At 43.3% G+C, this 23,001-nt stretch overlaps 1 protein-coding gene across 1 annotated transcript in view; it reads right to left on the bottom strand.

The window, feature by feature from the left end:
• Nucleotides 1–1,392: 1,392 nt before the first annotated feature.
• The window catches only part of SLC16A2 (solute carrier family 16 member 2), a 148,267-nt gene continuing 126,658 nt past the window's right edge, over nt 1,393–23,001 (bottom strand). Inside the window, exons 2-6 of the mRNA XM_004000653.6 lie at nt 14,746–14,890; nt 10,759–11,209; nt 9,616–9,759; nt 5,590–5,818; nt 1,393–3,967 (exon numbers count right to left, since the gene is read on the bottom strand). Coding sequence (XP_004000702.4) covers nt 3,747–3,967; nt 5,590–5,818; nt 9,616–9,759; nt 10,759–11,209; nt 14,746–14,890 — 1,190 coding nt within the window. The 3' untranslated portion in view covers nt 1,393–3,746. The remainder of the gene's footprint in view (nt 3,968–5,589; nt 5,819–9,615; nt 9,760–10,758; nt 11,210–14,745; nt 14,891–23,001) is intronic.

Genomic DNA, 23,001 nt, shown 5'->3' with positions numbered 1-23,001 from the left:
CATCAGGGATTTGCTGGGGGGCACCTGTAATCCCTGCCAGCTGGCCTGTTCTGTTGCTGTGAAGAAGTGGCAGGCAGCTGCTGGCTCCCTCTTCAGACCTGAAAAGGCCCTGGAGGAAAGCATGTGCTCATAAAATTTATGGGATTCCACAGCTTTGAAATCTAATGATCTGAGTGATCAAACACAGACTGGGGCCTTGGGGCTACTGGAGGAGGGGATAGAGGAGGCAGTATAACTTGGGTGGGAGAGCCTGGGGCTGGGCAGCAGGACAGAGTAATTAGTCTCAGTGGGAGGAGATGAGGAGTCTGGTAGCCTACAGATGTCTGCACTAAGTCAGGGGAGAAATGACAATTGCCAAGAGCTGAATGGTAAACCACCCTCTTTTAGAGGAAACCATCCCCCTCTCATTACCCCTCCCCTGTTCAGTGTATGGCCACAGAGAGATGGACTTTATTTGTACCTCTTGGGTTACTGGAGATGGAAGAGCAGTAAGTGGGGCCAGCTTTCCAAGGGCAAGGCTGCATGAAGGTTTTGAGTGCTTAGGAAGAGAGAACACCAAATGCATGTGTTGGTTGAGGGTGAGGGTAATCTTGAAAAGACGTGATATGCTAAAATCAAACTGTTCAGATTTCTTTTTTGCTTGGAGCTGGTCCTTTTGACATCCTTTGGGAAATGAGCTCACTACATAAGTTGTTAAATGAAGTACACAAATTATTTCCCCCTTCTTGAGTTCGTTTCCTCATCTGTAAAATAAGGGATTTGGACTGGACTGGAAGTCTATTACCTGAGTCCGAGTCTCAGTAGGCTCTGTCACTGATGAACTTACTATCGCTTACTATCGCTAGGCCTCAGGTTTCCTCACTTAAATTCAATGCAGAACGTGGACAAGGGAGACTCAAGTTACTCCCATCTTTTGTCATTGTTGTAGGTCTCTCTTTTGCATCACCCTCAATTCCAGGGTCTGTTGCTGTTCTGACTGTGTAACCCAGCTATACCAGTCCCTTCAGGTTCTCCATCAATAACAAGGGAGAGGATTAAATTGGATTGTTGCTAAGGTCTATGTCCATTTTCAACATGGCATGTAAGTCCCAAGGCGGTAGCCTTGGTCGGGCCTCCACTGAGCCTCAGCCACTAATTGTGTTCTCATTTTGTAACGTGACTGCTTTTCTACTTTAGAGCTCCTAAAAATCTAATCCTGAATAGATTAGATTCGATTATAATCCACCCAGCTCCAAACCCCCTATATAGCTCCTTTGCCAATTTCTGCTCTCACAGAGAGTATAGACCCTGGCAGAAATTTTATTTGAAACGAAATTTCAGTTCTGAAGCCAAACTTCTTGCTGTTAACTAGGTTGAGTATTTCACCCTTGTAGGCAACACACATACCAAATCTAGATTTTTAGATATGTTTATTTTGTTCCAAACCTTTTGAGGATTTAAATGTCCCAGATCTCAAGCTCCCAAATTTTGTTCGTTTTCCTAGATTTAACTGTGGTGCATTAGAGGCTGCATCCTACCCAAAATATTAATACTGAGCTGCTTTCACCAACCAGCATTCTCTCCAAAAGCACACAAGCTCACACATGTACATGCACATATGTGGAAGAAATAAACTGATATCCCACTATGTCATGTGACAACTGATAGGGCAGATTTGCGACCTGTGAATGTCTTTCCTTCATCTGGAGAGAAGTAGTTGGCACCTGGTTTTTAAGAGCTATCTTCACCTTGAGCAACAAAAGATGCTCACCTCAAGGCCTTCACCTTGAGGCCCTACAGAACTGCCCTTTAGTGACTTGGTAGGGGAAGGACAGGAAGAATGAGAGCAGGGGTTTGTTGCTCCAACATTTTCAGTGGTCAGTTACAAGGCTTCTGGGGCCCAGCTCCCCCTGTTCCACTGCTTTTGGAGCCAACAGGATAGTAATTAGGCCCCTTCCTATCCACAGGTCTAAGAGCCAGTGGGTTTTCCTTTGGGGGGGTTGATAAAAGCTGGACTAGGACCAACGGAGGGCATACAGGACTTTGGACTTGAATGAAGCCATCATAGGCCCACCATGCCACAGCTGCCTGTTTGTAGCGGAAAATGTTATGGGTGGGGACCACTGTTTTCTTTGGAGCTCCTCACAGGCAACCTCATCCTTCTGTCCCTGGGATGGCCCTGTCTTAGGGTGGCAAGTCACTGTTAGCTCCTAGTAACGACCAAGGATGCCTGACAAGAAGGTGATGAAAGATTAGAGTAACAGGAGCACAACAGACAAATGCCCAGAATAGGGAGAAAGAGACACAAAGAGACCAAGTAAGGAGAGAAACTGAGCTCCTAAGGGGGTGAGTTGTGCTAGCTTGGGCACAGCCTGGCTGGGAATGCTCTTCAGCAAGGGTGTTGCCCAGAATCTGGGCATAGGGGAACATCTGGCACCTATTTCAGAGGGATTAAGATGGTCCAGACGCTACCTTTCCTGGCACCTTTAATGCCTGCTAAGCAGAATGGCTCAGAATGCCCAGCATGGGAGACACATTCAGTGATAAAGGCTAGGAGGCTTCCTTCTTCCTAAGAGAAATTGTTCAACACTACATGCAGCTGCTGCCTCTACCCTTGGGGCATCCAGGTTGGGAATGGGATTTTCCCTAAAACAGTCCCTTTCCTGCCCTGACCCAGATGGTAATATTAACCTATCATGAATAATGAGAGATGGAGGAGTTGGTCCTTTGCCAGGTCAATAACTATTGCCTCTCCCCCAATCATGCCCTCCCCCATCATCAGTCCTCCTCTGCATGCTGAAATGAAAGGAATTTCTTCACATTTTGACAGATGAATATAAGGATGGGGAGCTGGTAGTGCCTGCAAGTTACTGCACTGGCCTGGAAACTCTAAAAATCAGTGAGTGGAGCTTTATGGTGTTTAAGATCCCTTTCCCTATGTGATATTCTACTCTTCCAGTTTATAATTATAGAAGCTTGAGCTAAAAAGTAAGATGTGGCTCAGCCTGAGATGAGTGGAATTAATGACATGTTAGGGGTGGGCTGGGCCAAGGTGAGGCTGATTGGCACAAGCTCTAGATCCCTCCTGTCTTCAAGCACCCATGCATCTATGACAGTCATAAAAAGAAATAGAGGGGGAAGAGAAGGGAGAAGAAGCAGTAAAGGAAATAAATGAAGGGAAGAAAGAAGCGGACTGTTAACCAACTGTATGATGGGGAAACTATTTGTACACTTGTAAAGTGATGTCACCCACAGCTCTTGGGAAGCCACAGCCCTCAGAGGCTCTGAGATTAAGCAAGGCTCATTGTCTGATTTTACCTCTCTGCCCTTTCTCTTCCCCTTTACCAATGGTTTCCAAGGACAGATGACAAGGAAATCCTGAGCACACAGAGGCTTGGGTCTTCCCACCAGGCTCCGAGGGACACAGTAGCACCTTTGGAAGTTGCTTTTAGTGGGTGACTAGCAATCTGGGGCCAGGAGGTACCATCTCCAGGTGTTAGAAAGTATATGGAGATGTTCCAAAGGCCAGGGGGATCCCAAGCTTTTCTAGCTCCTGGGAGAAAGACCCTGGCAAATTTAAAGGCATTAACAGGGAGAATTTGGTTGAGTTTAACAGGAGCTTTGGCTCCAAGGGGATGGTCAGGTGTCTGAACTGCTGTGTGTGCATGTTTGAGAACAAGTGTGCTGATGGCAAAAATGTAAAAGCTGAGCAGGGTGGAGTGAAGGGAAAGGGTTGGGGAGAAGCACACAATGGCAAGGAAAACACATTAGATTGGTTCCTCAGGGATGGGGGAGCCAGGCAGCAGCTCCCCATTAGGGTCTGCATCAGGGGCCAACATTTTATCCTTGCTGGAATCCCTTTGCTCTTTCTTGAACATCCTTTGATGCATCAGAGGGACGAAGAAGAGGATTATAGCCCCAATGATTGGGGGCACACCAGCAAAGTAGAAGGCCACATGGTAGTCCCCAAAACAGTTGCGGAGGAGGCCTGAAATAAGAGAGACAAGTCAAGTTCAGCTTTGCCCTTTTGCCCAAAGGTGCTATCTGCCTCTTTTAGGGGCCATCACAATGCCTATCCAGTGGATCTTGGCCTGCACTACCTTTACCCAGGATCCCCTCAATTTAAACATTCTCAATGAAAAAAATAAAACCTCTGTTACAAATTCAGGTGGCTCCTCTCTGAGGTAATGGAGTTGCAGGCCCTTGAGGTTAATGCTTATTATGAAAGAGGCTAATGAAGCTTCTCTTGAAGTTCTCCATTTTTTACTTTCATGAAGCTACAGCTTGACTTCCAGTCACTCCTAGGTATGGACTTAGGAGGGAAGCTAGTTCAAAAGAGTTCCACAGATGGCCAAGTCTTGACTTGATTTATAGTGATATACCCTCCACCCCCAACTTAGGCTAGAGTGTTCTTATGGAACAATTCAGCTAAGTTTCTGTTTTCTCTTTCTCTTAAGTGCCCTTTCTCTGAAGTTCCCATTCACCCTAAGGGAAGGCTGTTTGTATATCCTTCATCCGGTTATAGATATGGTTGGCCCCTCTGGGTTTCTATAGGTTGCTAATAACATGGATATGTTTGGCATGGTATGCAAGTATTCCCCTGCTTACCTTCAGAAGCTAACATGGGGCACCTCACAGGAAAGATGATCACAGAAACACTACTGAGGAAAAGAAAGGCCCTTGGGCTGCTTAGATGGTAAGCAAAATGGAAAGAGATGTGGATTCTGGGATCCACCTCTGGGACTGGGGGCTGGGTAGAGGCTCCCCTCCTTCAGTGAGCCCCATGGCTGTTGTACAAGGGCGTGGGTGGAAGCTTTTGTCACTGTCACACAGCATGACATGCCCTTACAACACCTTGCACACAATTGGTGTTCAAGGGATATTTGTTGAGTTAGCCCAGTTGGATAGCCCAGGAAGGCTAACCCACAAATCAATATTTGCATTAAATCCTAAAGAAAAGAGATGGAGTTCTCTTTTCATTGGTTTTCCTTGTTTCCTATGTCCCCTGGGGTATCAACAATGCTCTTTTGGGAGAGTGGAGAAGGAAACTGAGAATACTGAAAGACAGCAAGCCAACACTTTGCCTACTACCTGCTAGAAGTAAGCCTCACTGGCCCAGTCCTAGGATTTGGTTTTAATCAAAGTCTCTTCTACAGGCTTAGTTCAGAAGCCAATAGAGAAGGAGGGAGAGCATCTCTAAGTCTTAATGAAGCCAGGGTCCACTTTCTCTTCTCTTTCTGCCCAACTACCTTGCAAATAATTATTTACTTATAAAGAGAAAGATAGAAGACACTGAACCAATAGAATGATCAAAAAGCCAAACCCATTTCTCTCTTTACCCTCCTGGAATCATCCAGGCTGTCTAAAATAAACTCCACTGAAACAGATAGAGAGCATCTATTCCCCATTCCCAAAAAATGAATCCATGCACATATACTGTAGTTAACCTCTTCCACTAATAGAGGTAAGAGGTTTCATACACTTTGACAAGGCTGCTTAAATAGAGAATAAGAGTAAAAAAAGGACTTACAGCAGAGGTACTCAGGATTGCTAGGGCCCAGGGAAGACAGGACTCCCACACTCATGCCCTCCCTGTAGTATCAGCCTCACCTGCAATGGGGGGCCCAGCAATCATCGGCAGGGCCATCATGCCAAGGAGGTAGCCAATTGCCTGTGAGGCCTGCATTGGGCCCACCAGCTCAAATGCGATGGGGGCCATGATGGTGATGAAGAAGCCATCACACAGGCCCAGGAAGAGGCAGACAACGATGAGGCCCCCAAAGCCCCGGCACAGGGGAATCATCATGGACATCAGGCCCAGGAGCAGGAAGGAGATGACCTGGAGGAGCAAGGACCTTAGGTCATGTTGTGCTTGTCAGTCAAGACCACATAGCAAATCATATCTCCTTTCTCAGGGTTTCATTTCTACCATCTATAAATTAGGACAGGGAGTGTCAGCAGAGAAAGCAGTTGGGCTAAATAATTATGTAGGCCCTTTCTAAGTCCTGCACTGAAAGATTCGAAGTTTTTAAGACAGTCCCTACTTAACTGTGATTCCATCAACATTTTTTAAAAAGGTAAGGGGCATGGCCCCACCCTTAAGAAGTTGTCTTTTCACTGGACTCTAAGCTAAAAGAAATTGCTGTTGTTCTGATCTTGTGTTTGGCTGCCCAGGTATTAGGGTCTGGGATCAGATCATGCTGGTGTTCTCAGATCCAAGTAAGGTCTGAGAAGAGGAAGAGAAGGAAATGAGGATAACTTGAATGATGATTAGATGGGGGCATGAATGGAAGGCAGAGCTTTCTGAAATAAGAAAGGACGCAGCGCTCATTTATTGGGTGGCCACTTTTAGAAAACACCTTGGCATGAAGAAGACCATTGGGAGGTTCACCCAGGTTCCTTATGATTTAGGACATGAGACACACCACCCATCTCAGCATGGCTGTGGGGTCCTCTGGACTTGGTTGGGTACCATGCAAAGACAACAAAGGGGACTTTAAGGAGAACCAAGACACTAGGAGGGGGTCTAGGGAGCTGAAACAAGTTCAGGGGCACTGACTAGCCACTGGGCTTTCTTTGGGCTGAGCAAAATGACTCTAAAACAAAGAAGCTGCCTTTCCAGAGGCTGGTTTTTCCCACTCAAAAGAGAGAAGAGAAACTGGAAACACAGTTGGTCTTTTGATTAAGGTCATCTGCAACCTGTGTCAGTGAGCCAGACTGAAGACCTGGGCTGCAGGCAGGGAAATAAACCCCCTCCTCTCACCCACTGTAGCCAGCAGAGCCAGGTCATCGCAGGGTCAGGGGTAAGACCTGATCTGTTTACCAAAGCCTTAACAGGACCCAGGATCTTCTAATGCTTCACACAGGAGGGTAAACTTACCCAGGAAGTGTAAGTGACCACAGAGTAAGGGTAAATCACCAAATCACCACATAGATGGGATAGGAGGGTCAAGGCTGTTTCAAGCCCTAAAGATTTTGTGTTGTACTGGCAGTGGGTTTGTTAGGTTGATTGGTTGGTTTTCAGAGAGGATAAGAAATGTCCTGGACATGCCATGTGAGGAAGTCTCTTTGCTAGAAAACTTTTTGAACTTTGCCTAGGCTGTTTTGGGATAGCTAGGTGGAATCTAGGAATGAGAACCCTGATATTCCAGCTCGTCCTCTAGGAGATTCATGCACAACTAGAAGATAAAACCAGATCCACCTATCAACCAAGCCATAATGGTATGGCAACTAAGAGTTAATAGCGTTATACAACACAGAGGATCCCATTAACTGATTTCTGTCATCTCCAGTTACTACCTATTGTATCTAGCTGCTGCTTAACATCCTCCATGAGGCCTTGAAAAGTTCAGAAATTAAAAATCTCTCTTTAAACTGAGAATCAGACCTCAAGAATTGGCCCAAAGTGAGGTTGTCCTGCAGGCTGTCACCATTTCTTTTCTAGCAGACTGTCAAGGGGAAGTCTGTATATCAGATACATGTGCCTGTCTTTTCCAATAGTAGGAACTACAGGGTCTAGTGGGTATCTCTTCAGAACCTGAAGTTATGTACACTCCTTTCCTCTCCCAAGCCTATACTCCTGTATCTGACCCAGGGAGAAAGGGAGGCAAATTCCTGTGATGGAGTATCTTGAGCAGCTCAAGAGGAGTTTATCCATTGTCTTGTGTTCTTAGCCTGAGACATTTGCCAGAAAGATGAGTTTGGACTCATCTTTCCCTTTCTAGGTCTCAGTTCCTCAATTTGTAAAATGAGGCTGTTGGACTATAATTGATAAAGATATATTTCAGCTATAGCATTCTAAGATTATTTTATATTACTCTAAGTGGCAAAGTTGGGTCAAGTAAGACTGGAAAAGGGGAGAGAATGTTGGGTGGGTAGGGGAAGTGATCAGCAGAAGCACTGGGTCCTAAGCCTAGTTCTGCCTCTGACTAGTTAATGCCTCCACCTCCCTTGGAACTTTCTCTACACAATAGACAGCAAAAGCTGCTTGGGCCCTACTTCTCTCCTAGGGACTGTAATGAGAAATGAGCTATATGGCTAGACAGGGGCTGCTCTTTTCCTCAAGATAAAGTCCTGGCCCAATGCCAGCACTGTTAGCATCTTGGAGCTGCTGATACTGACAGGGAAGACATACAGGGGTGGCATGTGGAAGAAGCTGAAAAAGACATACATTCTCCTATACAAAAAGCCACCCAGATAAGGCAATTCCTGATATTTTCCCTGGAATTCAAAATTTCATAACTGGTTTATCTCAATCACAGTCTTTTGAGTTGACTTTGGTCAAGTTACTTATCTCTAGAACATGGCTCTGCCACCCATCAGTATAAAGTGAAATATGAGAAAAGTGCTACATATGAATTCAACTTTGCCATGACTGTCTGTATGTCTTTTTCTCAGTTTCTGTGTAATGAGAGGTTGGACTGGATAAACCACAAGGTCACCCCCAGCTCTGACAAAGAAGATTCACCAGCTTTTGCAAATCTAACACAGAGTTAAACACAACAGAAATCCTTAATCATATTCTTGTCTAAGACATCTTAGAATATTTAGGAAAACACTTGAAGCTGTCAGAAGACAGAAAAATCCCTACTATGAGAATAGTCAGGGCCCCTTGGAAGTGCTTTTAGGGCTTCTCCAGGAGAGTCAGAATTCAACCACCTTCTTAATGGATTATTTGTGACCACATGTTTTGAAGAGCTGATGTTGTCCCTTCACAGGGTTCCACATTTGTGGAAAACATTGTGGTAAACCAAGCCACAGGAGCAAAAAGCATGAGCAAGGGTCAGAGAGGCATTAGTGCTGCCAGGTAGACAAAGACAGACAGCTTGAGCAGTAGTCCCAAGCAAGACCAGAGCTCAGTTCACACAGAAACTGCCCGCAATATGATGCACTGTGTTACTGTCCAAAGGATTAAAATCTTGCATGGCTATAACAGCTTTTTACTTCCCAAATCCTGGTTACACCTATATTTCTTTTGATCCTCCTCTGTAAGGTAAGAGAGAAAGGGCAAGAATTATTCTTATTGTACAAATGAGGAAAGTGAGGCCCAGAGAGGGGAAGAAAGGTTGTGTTTTCTGGCACTATTTTTGCGTCCATCAAGAGGATAATGTTTGAGAGCCAATGCTTGGTGCAAGTAACTCTGGAAATGTAAGAAGTGATTGACTTGGTCCTGCTGGCTTAGAGGAGAGAAACACTGGGCCACAGAGTACTATAGATGCCCAAGACCTTCCAAGAGAGTATGGAGTAGCAAGGAGATCAGTCCTCAATGGGAGTCAGCATCTAACTCCTAGCCTCAGGTTTCCTATTTCAGATGGAAGAACCATTATTAATAAACGCTTTCTTGTAAGTGTTCTTATAGGTTCTATTTACACAGTGCTCTCACTGGATACTTATTCCATCTTGATGAAGGAGGCAGAACAAAGATGACTGTCTTCATTTGAAAGCCAAGAAAACTGAGGCTTGGAGAATTTGATTGACTTTCCCATGCTGAACAACAAGCTTGTGTCAGAGCTGGCGCCCAGGGCATAGTAATGATACAACCTACCATTTTATCCCAAAGGCTGGGGGTAACCTAGCATCTCTGGCAGACTTTTCCTCCCCACACCACTCTGATCAGGGCAAGGTGGTAACACTCACCTGCAAGTAGATCTTCTTAAGTCCAGGAATGGAGTCACTGACACGGCCCGACACAAGACGCCCAAGGCCTGAGGTAGCCCCAATACACACCAAGAGCACCCAGGTCTGCTTGATTTCCAAGAATTCCTCTTCCACATATTTCATCTGAAAAGCATAACACCAGGACCCCCAAGGACAGGGGGAAGAAAAGGAGCTGACTGGTTAACTGTTGGTATATCCAGAACACTCTACTGCTTGCTTTCCTGGACCACAGCAAGAGCTCCCTTCCCTTCAACCCCCTCCTTTGTAGCCCTAGATCCAGAACAAGCTTTCTGGATACTTCTAATTGCTTAAAAGGCTTAATATCCCTTGGCTTTTTGGATTCTGGGCTTCTGAGCAACAGCGAAGGGGAGTGGGTATCTCCAAGCCCTGGCTTGAGGGACAGAATACAGCCTTAACAACTAAGAAAACCCAAGGGCTCCCCCCAAACCTCCCCATTCCCTGACCCAGAATTGATACCCTGGGGCAACAGCAGGTCACCATGGGAGAGAACTAACTTCCATGTAAAATTTCCAGACATGTGTTTTAAGAAACACAAGATCTATGGAAGATAATAGCTGGACTATAACCAACAGTTCTATGGTAGTATAATTTGGGTGGATAATGGTTAAATGAAGCTAAGTGGGTTTCTTTTACTGCTTGATTTTTTGGTACCTTTAAAAGATTGTGACAATACGAAGCTAGAGAGATTGATTATACGTTGTTTCCTAAACAAATCATTTGACCACAAAGACCAGCATTCCACAGAACACACTCTTAGAAAACCCTGCCCTTGGGTCATCTCAGCCAGTCTTCTCAATCCCAATGATGCTTATCTTCTCTTGAAAATCTATCTAGATTTATCAAGGGGGAAAAATCTATCTAGATTTATCAAGGGGGAAACAGGCATGGACTTTCCCTTTATGAATTCTACCCATTTCCCATTGAGATCTTCCCTCAGTCTGTGTTCTTTCCCACTTTGGGTCTCTTCAAACACTGTTTGGTCTCTTTTACCGAAGGTCCCAGCTCTGCCCTTCTAGTGTCCTCCACCTCTATTCTCTGGACTTCAGGCAGGCCAAGGGCAGCTTCCTAGAGGTAAGGTGGGCCCACCCTAATATTCCTTACCAGGTGTACATAGGGAACGAAGTAGCCAAGGGCAGCAGCAGCAATCCCGAAGGCCCAGATGCGGTAGGTACGTTGGCGGAACACTCGCATGTTGAAGTACTTTCTAAGCTGAGCCAGGATGCGTTGGCACAGGGTGTGGACACCTCTCTTGTTTGGGGTGTCCTGAGAACTGGGTAGGAGTGGCCGGTAGGTGAGTGAAAGCAGGGTAAGAATAAACATGAAGGTACTCAGCACCTGGAAGGTTTGGGCGAGCTTGATCTTAGCCCCCAGTGTTTTGATGAGAAGAGGAAAGGATATGGAGAAGATGCTACTTCCAGCAGACACCACACCATTGGCCAAACCCAGGCGGCGTTGGAAGTAGTGGCCGAGGATGACGAGAGATGGCTGAAAGGCGAAGGAACAGCCACAACCAAAGAGAATCCCATAGGTGAAATAACGCAGGCTTAATGAGCTGTGGGAGAAACACCAAGAACTATTCTCAGCAGCCTGACCAGGAATCTGTCTGCCCTTTCCCTTCACCCTCCTGAGATCTGCATACCCCCACCCTTAATCCACAGCCCCACTTACCACTTACCCTCAGAAAAGACAAGGAACAGGACTTAATAATAATGCAGATAGGGAGACAGAGGCTCAGAGAACTAATTCACCCAATGTAGCATAACAGGATCAGGAAACTTGGACTTGACTCTTTGTCTGTATGACTCTAGTTTGAATCATAGTACCCAATCAGAGAGAATCGTTGAAAAGAATGCCAGAATCAACCTATGCAATGGCTTGATAAGAGACTATAAGGAGTAAGACAGGGCCTTAGAACAGTTTCACCTACTGCTCACCTAGACACCATGGGTAAGCTGATAGCCAAAGCTTTATCCCAAGTAACAAAAGTCTGCAAGAAGCCAAGATCCTGGAAAGTCAAGATCCTCCATGGGACTCTACTACCTTTTTCCATGGTAGGGGCCCTTAATATTTCAGAAAGTGGCTGAGAGACACCTTATCTCCAACCCTGCCCAAGGTCTGGATATCCCATGACCCTTTACTATAGGTCCTAGATGATCTCCCTGGGGATCCTGAAGTAAGGAGTCCCTTTAACTTCCAGAGCCTTGTTCCTGTTGCTGGACATGATATGGATTAGCCTCTCAGAGTAGCCTAGTTGCTTGATGGGAAGTGGAGCCTCAAAGAAGTTGTGGGCCTGGCCAAGTAAGATAGGTTCTGGCTTAAAACTCTTATGTTCTGCTGTGGCCATAAGCCTCTGTAACAGAAGGCAAAGTTTCAAAAGAGTAAAGGCCATGGGAAGGTTACCTTGGCCAGCCATCTGCCCTTAGACAATATTCGCACAACCTAATGAAGAATTTTGTTTTCTTTTTGAAGACTCCACATATTTTACAACAGATCTTATCTGACCGCTTAATTAACTAATACTCTCTATGGTCAAGCAGTTGGTCCCCGTAGATGGACCCAGTCCTTATACTAAAGCACTAGGTCTATGCTGCAGAGATGATGTATTAACACTCAACAGTTGTAAGACAACTGCATCACCATTGCTTTTCTTTGTTTTTAAGTTTTTATTTAAATTCCAGTTAACAGTATAATATTAGTTTTGGGTGTACAATATAGTGATTCAACACTTCCATATAACACCGAATGCTCATAACAACAAATGCATTCCTTAATCATCACCTATTTAACTGATCCCCTGAACAACTTCTCCTCTAGTAACCATCAATTTGGTCTCTGTAGTTTAGAGTCTGTTTCTTGGTTTGTGTCTCTCCCTCTTTTTTTCCCACCTTTGCTCATGTTTTTTTTGTTTCTTAAATTCCACATATGGGTGAAATCATATGGTATTTGTCTTTCTCTGACTGACTTATTTCACTTAGCATAGTATTCTCTAGTTCCAACCGTGTCATTACAAATGGCAAGGTTGTTTCTCATCTGCTTACATTCACTGGATATGAGCAAAAGCTTTGGTTTCAGAAGTGTTGCCTCCACTTGGAATACATAGCTAAACTGCTCCTCTTCTGTCAGATTTTTTGGGATTGGCTTGGTCTGGGGACCTTGTGTAAGGGAGAGGAGTTAGGAAGGTCTAAAGTAGACCTTCAAGGAGAGGGAAAGTGGGGGAAAAACATGGGATTTGGTTCAGAGTGCTATCTGATGGATCTGTTTCTAGCTGGGCCTCAAGGAAGGAAGCCCCTGAATAGGCTTGACAAGGCATCTCCAGCCCTGACTGTACTCTGTCCCACCTCATGTCATCCAATGGAACTCAGAGCCCGAATTCAGACAACAGGAGGGATGACTTGGAGCTCTAGTCACAAGCAGAACCACTTTCCCAACAGACATGAAGCCATTCAGAAAGATTCTTGGCTCTAAAGATGTTCTTACAGAAAAGGCAAAGGGGGTGGGGAAGGGCTTAGGGGCTGGAAAACAGAATGCCTACTCCAATGTGCCTAAAGAAGAATGCCAGAAAAAAATACATCTAAGCTCTTTCCCCTCCTATAACCGAGCTCACGTGTATTGGAAGAGAAGTGGAATCCGTATGTTGCTAATTTGTTTATACTTTGCTCAGCTCAACCTTAAAAAACAGACCTCTGCTGTGTAGTGCCGAGACTGGAGCCACTTCTGAGGCCTAGCTCCTTCCCTCAAGGGGCCAGGCACCAGCTTACTGAGGGCAAATGAGGCCAACCACCAGAGGGATCCTGAAAGGGCTTGGAGCTGCTGCCATAGGAGGGCTGAGCACATTCCAAGCAGAACATGGTTTTCCCCTCCTCTGTCCCAATTGGATGGGATGAAGCCAAGAAATCATTGTAGGTCATATACAAGCTCTGCTGGAGGGTAGGCTGAGTAGCCAGAAATGCTCAAGTCATAAGGAAATCTGGATCCCCCTCAGAGGGCCCAGTTGTGGCAGAACACAATTATCATTCTCCACTCTGAGTGGAACCTTAGGCCTAGAGAGCATAACCTTCTCTGGTGAGCCAAGCTCAGAAAACAAGTCTCTGACAAGTTACCCATGTCTCCAGGCCAGCATTTTCATATACCAGCCCAGGCAGATTGGAAGTAGGAGGTATAATAACTTCCAAAGCATCTTTGGCTGAAAGCCAACAGACTTCTTTAGGAATTCCATATTCCTCAGGCCATGGTGGAGGGTTTTTACTTCTCCCCTCGCCTGCAGACATGATCCTTCAGGATTGGCAGAAAAAAACCAGAACATTAACTTATAGCCTGCTTCTTGCCTGATACTACCAAGTTTTTCCAGTAGGACCAACTGCACTGGAATTTGAGGTTAGCATAGGCCTAGCTGGGTAGCTGGGTGCTAGGTCTATACCCCAGTGGGAGATGCTGCTAAACATCCTTTCTTATGCCCAAGACATGATTTTTTTTTCTTTCCCAAATTATCCATACATTGGCAGCCAAAAATACCTGGAAAGGAGCCAGAAATGCTAAACAGCCTTGGGCTCAGCTGACTTCTTTTTCAATATAAGATTCCCTCAGGAATCCTGTAATGGTAGGTGTTTCACATGGATTCACTCCAGAAGCTCATTTCCAGGAAGGCAAGTGAGGTCATGCGTTGTGTGGCACATGGAAGGGGGAATAGAATGGCAGAGCTGGAAGAGACCTGAAAAGACCATCTGGTCTAACTCCCTCATGTTACAGATATAGAAACTGAGGCCCAGATAGGGGAATGGTACTAATATATTGTTCCATAGCCATTTAGTGGCCCAAAGTGGACTTAGGCCCAGTTTCATGAACTCTCAAGCTTAGGCTCCACCTACCACTTTGGAACTCTTGGGTCCTCTTTTGGGGATATTATATATCAATGTGTCTTGGAGAACCTACCTAGATGAATCCCATTGTACAATGATTCTCAGGAGCAGAGTCTTGAGAACTCTATATGGAAAGGACCACAGAGGATTGTTCAATGAGTATCCCTAGTTGAAGCCCAGAAAGAAGCCAACCTTCAGCCTTGGGCAAATGGCCAGCAACTCCTAGCCTTACCTGGTGAAGGAGCTGGTATGGAGGCCTATGAAAGCGACAGCAGCCCCTGCAGTTGCTGTGATTCGGCAGCCCAAACGATCAGTGAATATACTCACAATGGGAGAACAGAAGAAGATCATGCCCATTGAGAGGGCTCCTACCCAGGCTGCAGAGAAAAGAAGCACAAAGACAACTTAACTTAATGTGGTACCTGGTGGTGCAGCTGGTATCTCAGTTCTTCTCTGACCTTTCACAGGGGTCATTGCATTGGCCTCATTGCCATCTTTCTAGTCCCTAATGGTCAGAGAAGTTAGGTGATTTTCAAAGCACTTGTAGCAGGGCAATGTGGGAACCAGGAGTCTAGTTAATAAACATACCCAGAGTTTCAGAGCTGGGGCAGAGGGCCTTTAGAGATCATCAAGTCTATGGTGGGACCTTCTAGCTAGCCACCATATGGCTGCACTCCATTTCTCCACCACTTTGGTCAAACACTTTGGTATAACCATATGACTGAATTCTGACCAATACAGTATGGATAAAAGTGATACACACCACTTCCAGGCCTGGACCATAAAAAAACTCCCATGATATTTCTGCTTTCCTGTGAGCTACAACTGCAAAGTCATCTTGCAAGCCATGTATTAAGACTGGAAGAACTGCCATCAGTTCTGTCTGGGTCCCTAGATAATTACATGGAGCAAAATTCTCTCTCTAATCTGGAACCCCTTCCATGAATATTGCATAGGAAATAAACAGGGGTGTCTGGGTGGCTCAGTTGGTTAAGTGTCTGACTTAGGCTCAGGTCATGATCTAATGGTCCATGAGTTTGAGCCCTGCATCAGGCTCTGTGCTGATAGCTCAGAGCCTGGAGCCTGATTCAGATTCTGTGTTTCCCTCACTCTCTGTCCCTCCCACACTCATGCTCTTTCTCTCTTTCTGTCTCAAAAATAAATAAACATTAAAAATTTTTTAAATAAAAAATTTTAAAAAGAAACAAACTTCTTGTCACTGAATTTTTGAGGGCCATTTGTTACAGCAATGAAACCAACATAAACTAAAACAAAGAGATTCCTCCACTACCATTTTACTGATAAAGAAATAGGCCCATAAATGTGAAGGGACTTGACAAAAATCACACAGCAAGTTAGTGGCAGATCTGGGACTCAAACCCAACTCTCCTCATTCCTAGTCCAAAGTTCATTGTATTATGTCTTCTATGGGGATGAATGAAGCTTCCCATAATTGGAGGTGTGCAAGCAGATGCTAGATATAAAACAGGGGATTTAAGAATTGGTATCATATTTGGACTAGCCAGCATTTTAGGCCCTTCTGGGCATGCTGAGCCAAATTTATAGCCTTGAGCATTGTTCCACTTGGCTTCAGGGCCAAGGAGTATAGGAATTAATTAAGCCTTGAGGAGCTAAAGTAAGGCTTGTGTTGGGCATTGGAACAGTCCTGTAAAGATGCTAAGACTAAGGAGCAGGGAAGTCCACAAAGGCCTCCTCAAATTGTATGAGGACATAGGGCAGATTTAGGAGCCACCCAGAGATTTCTAAGGACACTGTGCAAGAGGTCATGCAACCCTCGTGCTGAAATCCTTCATCAGAGCCCATGTTTGGCAAATCCCTGACTCTAAGCTCAAATAAAAAGAGTTTATTATGTTTATAAATGCTCTCAAGTGTCCATAACAATCCTCAAAAGGAAGGAAGAAATTTACCCTTTTACTTAGATTCTTCTAGTCCACTTCCCTTTGCTTGGCCCTCGGAAAGCTCAAGGTTTTTTTTTTTTCTTTTAAAGCTGTTATCAAGTTTCTTCTTTGGTCTCTTTTCTAGTCTAAGTAATATTAGTTTCCTTAATTTCTTCCCTTAGCTTCTATTTCTAACTCTGTAATTACTTTCAGAGCTCTCGTCTGACCATTTTCCAAATCATCATCATCATCATCTAAAAAGCATTCATTGAGGAGAGCCTGGGTGATTCAGTCAGTTGAGCACCCAACTCTTGACTTTGGCTCAGGTCATGATCCCAGGGTTGTGGAATTGAGCCCTGCATTGGGCTCTGCACTGGGTATGGAGCCTGCTTGATTCTCTCTTCCTCTTCCCCTCTCCCCAACTCTCTCTCTCTCTCTCTCTCTCTCTCTCTCTCTCTCAAAACAAAAAATAAAAAAACAACCATTCATTGAGTATCACCTGAGCATGGTGCCAGGCCAGCTTCTGGCTGTCTTCAGTTGTATAACCCCAAGTCAGTCAGAGAAGTGCAGTCTGAGTTTGGTCAGGGCTAGTTCAACATCTGTTTCTCTTATCTCAGTGCCTAATTGGTTGCTCAGATTTCCATTGGGAATCTTTGCTTTCCAGGGCACTAACGTGAGTCCTAGCTGCCTGGCTTCAAAAGTACCGGCCTGGGACAGCAGGAAACCTGAAGTCTCTCATCACAATTTTACCTCTTGCTGTGCAATTTCACTTCTTATCAGCTGTGGGACCTTGAGCAAGTCACACAGCACTTCTCTAATCCTCAGTTTTCTCATCTGCAAAATAAGGATTAAAATTCCCCATGTGCCTTCCTCCAAGTTTTCTTTTTTTTTTTTAATTTTTTTTAATGTTTATTTTTGAGACAGAGCATGAACGGGGGAGGGGCAGAGAGAGAGGGAGACACAGAATCGGAAGCAGACTCCAGGCTCTGAGCCGTCAGCCCAGAGCCCGACGTGGGGCTCGAACTCGTGGATGGCGAGATCGTGACCTGAGCTGAAGTCGGACGCTTAACTGACTGCGCCACCCAGGCGCCCCCTGAGTTTTCTTTTTTTTTTTTTTAAATGCTTACTTATTCTTCTTTTTCAATATATGAAATTGTCAAATTGGTTTCCATAGAACACCCACTGCTCATCCCAAAATATGCCCTCTTCAATACCCATCACCCACCCTCCCCTCCCTCCCACCCACATCAACCCTCAGTTTGTTCTCAGTTTTTAAGAGTCTCTTATGCTTTGGCTCTCTCCCACTCTAACCTCTTTTTTTTCCCTTCCCTTCCCCCATGTGTTTCTGTTAAGTTTCTCAGGATCCACATAAGAGTGAAAACATATGGTATCTGTCTTTCTCTGTATGGCTTATTTCACTTAGCATATCTACCCTATGACCCAGCAGTAGCACTGCTAGGAATTTACCCAAGGGATACAGGAGTACTGATGCATAGGGGCACTTGTACCCCAATGTTTATAGCAGCACTCTCAACAATAGCCAAATTATGGAAAGAGCCTAAATGTCCATCAACTGATGAATGGATAAAGAAATTGTGGTTTATATACACAATGGAGTACTACGTGGCAATGAGAAAGAATGAAATATGGCCTTTTGTAGCAACGTGGATGGAACTGGAGAGTGTAATGCTAAATGCTTATTTATTCTTGAGAGAGAGAGACAGAGCACAAACAGGGGAGGAGCAGAGAGAGAGGGAGTCACAAAATCTGAAGCAGGCTCCAGGTTCCAAGCTGTCAGCACAGAGCCCAACGCAGGGCTTGAACCCACGAACTGTGAGATTATGACCTGAGCCAAAGTTGGGCACTTAACTGACTGAGCCACCCAGGCGTCCCCAAGTTTTCTTTTAAATAATAATCAGAGGTGGGGCACCTGGATGGCTCAGTCGGTTGAGCATCCAACTTCAACTCAGGCCATGATCTGACGGTTTGTGGGTTCGAACCCCGCAACGGGCTCTGTGCTGACAGCTCAGAGCCTGGAGCCTGCTTTGGATTCTGTGTCTCCCTGTCTCACTGCCCCTCCCTTGCTCATGCTCCGTCTCTCTTTCTCTCTCTCAAAAATAAATGAATATTAACAAAAATAAATAATAATCAGAGATAATCATATTTAAGAGAGCTTTATAAATACCAATAGTCACACCATATACAAAAATTAATACAAATGGATCATAGGCTTATATGTAAAACTTAAAACTAAAAAACTTACAGAACAAAGTATAGGAGAAAATCTTTCTGACCTTTAATTAGGCAAAGATTTCACAGATATTAACAAAAAGTATGATCCATAAAAGAAAAACATTGATACATCAGACTTTATCAAAATTTAAAACTTCTGATAAATACTGTTATCAAAGTGTAAAAAGCAAGCCACAGGCTGGGGAAAATATTTACAGCACATAGATATGATAAGAGACTGGTATCCAGAACACAGTGTTGACTCTCACAACTCAACAATAAAGCAAGCAATCCAGGTTAAAACATGAGGGAAAGATTTCAACAGACATTTCACACATATAAACACACACACACACACACACACACACACACACACACACACAATGAATGTCAATTAAGCACGTGAAAATATGCTCAATATCATTAATCATTCAAGAAATGCATATTAAAGCCACAGTGAGATACCGCTACATACCCACTAAAAAGGCTTTTAAGAAATTGCAATACCTAGTACTGGGGAGGATGTAGAGGAACTGGAAATCTCATGCACTGCTGGTGGGAATGCAGAATGGTATACCAACTTTGGAAAACAGTTTGGAAGATTCTTATAAAGTTAAACATGCAATTGCCACATAAGCTTGAAATACCACTCCTAGGTATTTACCCAAAATAAATGAAAACTTATGTCCACAGAGAAACCTATGCCTAGATGTTTATGGTAGCCTTTTTTATAACTGCCAAAACTTGGCAATAACTCAAAATATACTTCAACTGGTAAATGGATAAATAAGTGGGTAATACATTAATACAGTGGAATACAACTTTGCAATAAACAGGAATGAACTACTGATACCAGTAACAACTTCAACAATTCTCAAAGACATTACAGTAAGTGAAAGAAGCTAGACACAAAAGATTTTATTTACATAAAATTCTGGAAAAGACAAAATTATGGGGACAGAAAAACAGATCAGTGGGTACCAGGAGGAAGGATGGGTGTAGGGAGAGGATTCATTACAGGAGAGCAGGAGGGAACTTTCTGGAGTGATGAAATGTTATATATCTTAATGTGGTGATGATATTCTTTTGTCAAAATTCATAGAACTGAGCATATAAAAAGAGTGAATATTACCATATGTAAATTATAGCTCAATAAATCTGATGTTATAAAAAAAAAAGGAGAGGGGGCAGAGAAGAAAGTGCCAATGGGAGGTCTCATTTATGATGTATGTATTTTATTCTGGCAGGATTTTCCCAAAAAGCATAGTTCAAGTATATTGTCAAAGAGGAAAAAATTATGTATAGTCACCAAATCATCTTGCTGACATTTAACCAACTAGAACTCACCATTATTCACCATTGTTTGACCTTTCTGAATATTTACAGTACAACTAAAACTGATGATTGGGCTTGAAGGTAACTTTTGTACAAAGAAAATTTAAATTATATTTGATACAGAATTTTTTGGTTAATGACATGTATCCATAATTATGGTATCATACAGAATATTTTCACTACAAATCCTGTACTCCGCCTATTCATCCTGCCTCACCCTTCCAACCTCTGGCAACCACTGACCTTTTTACTGTCTTCATAGTTTTGCATTTTCCAGAATGTTATATAGTTGGAGCCATATAGTGTGTAGCCTTTTCAGATTGGCTTCTTTCACTTAGTAATTTGCATCTAAGCTTCCTCCATGTCTTTTCATGGCTTAATATCTCATTTCTTTTTAGCACTGAATAATATTCCATTGTCTGGATGTGCCAAAGTTTATCAACTCACCTACAGAAGGACAACTTGCTTGCTTCCACATTTTGGCAATTATGAATAAATCTGCTATAAACATTTGTGTGCAAATTTTTGTGTGGACAAACATTTTTGACACATTTGGTTAAATACTAGGGAACACAATTGCTAGATCATGTTCAATTTTTTTTAATGTTTATTTTTGAGAGAGAGACAGCATGAGTGGGTGAGGGGCAGAGTGAGGGAGATACAGAATCCAAAGCAGGCTCCAGGCTCTGTGTCAGCACAGAGCCTGATGTGGGGCTTGAACCCATGAACTGTGAGATCATGACCTATGCTGAAGTCAGATACTTAACCGACTGAACCACCCAGGTGCCCCTATCCAGTACTGTTTTAAATAAGAGCGGTGGGGATGAAAAAAAAAAAGAGTGGTGAGAATGGACATCCCTGTCTTCTTCCTGACCATAGAGGAAAAACTTTCACTTTTTCCCCATTGAGGATTATGTTAGCTGTGGGGTTTTCATATATGACCTTTGTTATGTTAAGATATGCTCCCTCTAAATCTACTTTGTTGAGTGTTTTTATCATGAATGGATGTTGTACTTTATCAAATGCCATTTCTGCATCTATTAAAATCATCACATGGTACTTATCCTTTCTCTTATTAATGTGCTGTATCACGTTGATGTGTGAATATTGAACCACCTTTGAAACCCAGAAATAAATCCCACTTTGTCATGGTGAATGATTCCTTCAGTGTTGTTGGATTTAGTTTGCTAGTATTTTATTGAGGATTTTTGCATCCATGTTCAGGGATATTGGCCTGTAGTTCTCTTTTTTATCCATGTCTTTATCTGATTTTGGTATCAGGTAATGCTGGCCTCATGGAATAAATCTAGAAGTTTTACTTCCGGTTCTATTTTTTGGAATAGTTTGAGAAGAACATGTATTAACTCTTCTTTAAATGTTTGGTAGAATTCACCTGTGAAACCATCTGGTCCTGGACTTTTTGTTGAGAGATTTTGATGACTGATTCAATTTCTTTTCAGGTTATTGGTTTCTTCAAGTTTTTTTATTTTTCTTCCTCTTTCAGCTTTGGTAGTTTATATGTTCCTAGGAATTTATCCATTTCTTTCAGGTTGTTTAATTTGTCGGCATACAGTTTTTCATAATATTCTCTTATAATTGTTTGGATTTCTGTGTTGTTGGTTGTTCTTTCTCCTCTCTCATTTGTGATCTTATTAATTTGGGTCCTTTCTCTTTTCTTTTTTGATAAGTCTTGCTAGGGATTTATCAATTTTATCAATGTTTTCAAAGAACCAGTTCCTGATTTCTTTGACCTGTTCTATTGTTTTCTTAGTCTCTTTATCATTTATTTCTGCTCTCGTATTTATTATTTCCTTCCTTCTGCTGCCTTTAGGCTTCATTTAATGTTATTTTTCTAGCTTCTTTAGGTGTAAGGTTAGATTGTTTATTTGAGACTTTTCTTGTTTCTTGTTATAGGCCTGTATTGCTATACACTTCCCTCTTAGGACCACTTTTGCTACATCCCAAAGGTTTTGGACCATTTTGTTTTCCTTTTCATTTGTTTCCATGTATTTTTTTTTTTAATTTTTTTCAACGTTTATTTATTTTTGGGACAGAGAGAGACAGAGCATGAATGGGGGAGGGGCAGAGAGAGAGGGAGACACAGAATCGGAAACAGGCTCCAGGCTCTGAGCCATCAGCCCAGAGCCCGACGCGGGGCTCGAACTCACAGACCGCGAGATCGTGACCTGGCTGAAGTCGGACGCTTAACCGACTGCACCACCCAGGCGCCCCTCCATGTATTTTTTTAATTTCTTCTTTGATTTCCTGGTTGATCCATTCATTTTTTAGTAGCATATTGTTTAACCACCATGTATTTATGGTCTTTCCAGATTTTTCTTGTGGTTCTAGAAGTCACCGTGTTGTGGTCAGAAAAGTTGCATGGTGCAACTTCAATCTTCTTATATTTTTTGAAACCTGTCTTGGGGCCTAATATGTGATCTATTCTGGATAATGTTCCATGTGCACTTGAAAAAAATGTGTGTTCTGCTGTTTTAGGATGAAAGGTTTTGAATGCATCTGTTAAATCCATCTGGTCCAGTGTGTCATTTCAAACCATTGTTTCCTTGTTTATTTTCTGTTTAGATTATCTGTCCTTTGAGGTATGTGGGGTATCAAAGCCCCCTATAATTTTTGTATTATTATCAATTAGTTCTTTTGTGTTTCTCATTAATTGTTTTATATATTTGAGTGCTCCATGTTGGGTGCATAAATATTTACAGTTGTTAGATCTTTTTGGATTGTCCACTTTATGATGACATAGTGCCCTTCTCTGTCTCTTGATACAGTCTTTGTTTTAATGCTACTTTTCTTTGTATTAAGTTTATTTATTTTGAGAAAGAGTGTGAGTAGGGAAGGGGCAGAGAGAGAAGGAGAGAGAGAATCTCAAGCAGGTTCCATGCTGTCAGTGTGGAGCCCTGACACATCTCGATCCCATGAACCATGAGATCATGACCTGAGTTGAAGTCAAGAGTCGGGCATTTAACCAACAGAGCTACCCAGGTGCTCATTACATTCTTTGTTTT

Source organism: Felis catus, chromosome X, assembly GCF_018350175.1.
Source record: "Felis catus isolate Fca126 chromosome X, F.catus_Fca126_mat1.0, whole genome shotgun sequence".
Lineage (NCBI taxonomy): Eukaryota > Metazoa > Chordata > Mammalia > Carnivora > Felidae > Felis > Felis catus.
Note: the sequence above shows the minus strand (reverse complement) of the source record. Positions and strands in the feature narration are given on the sequence as shown.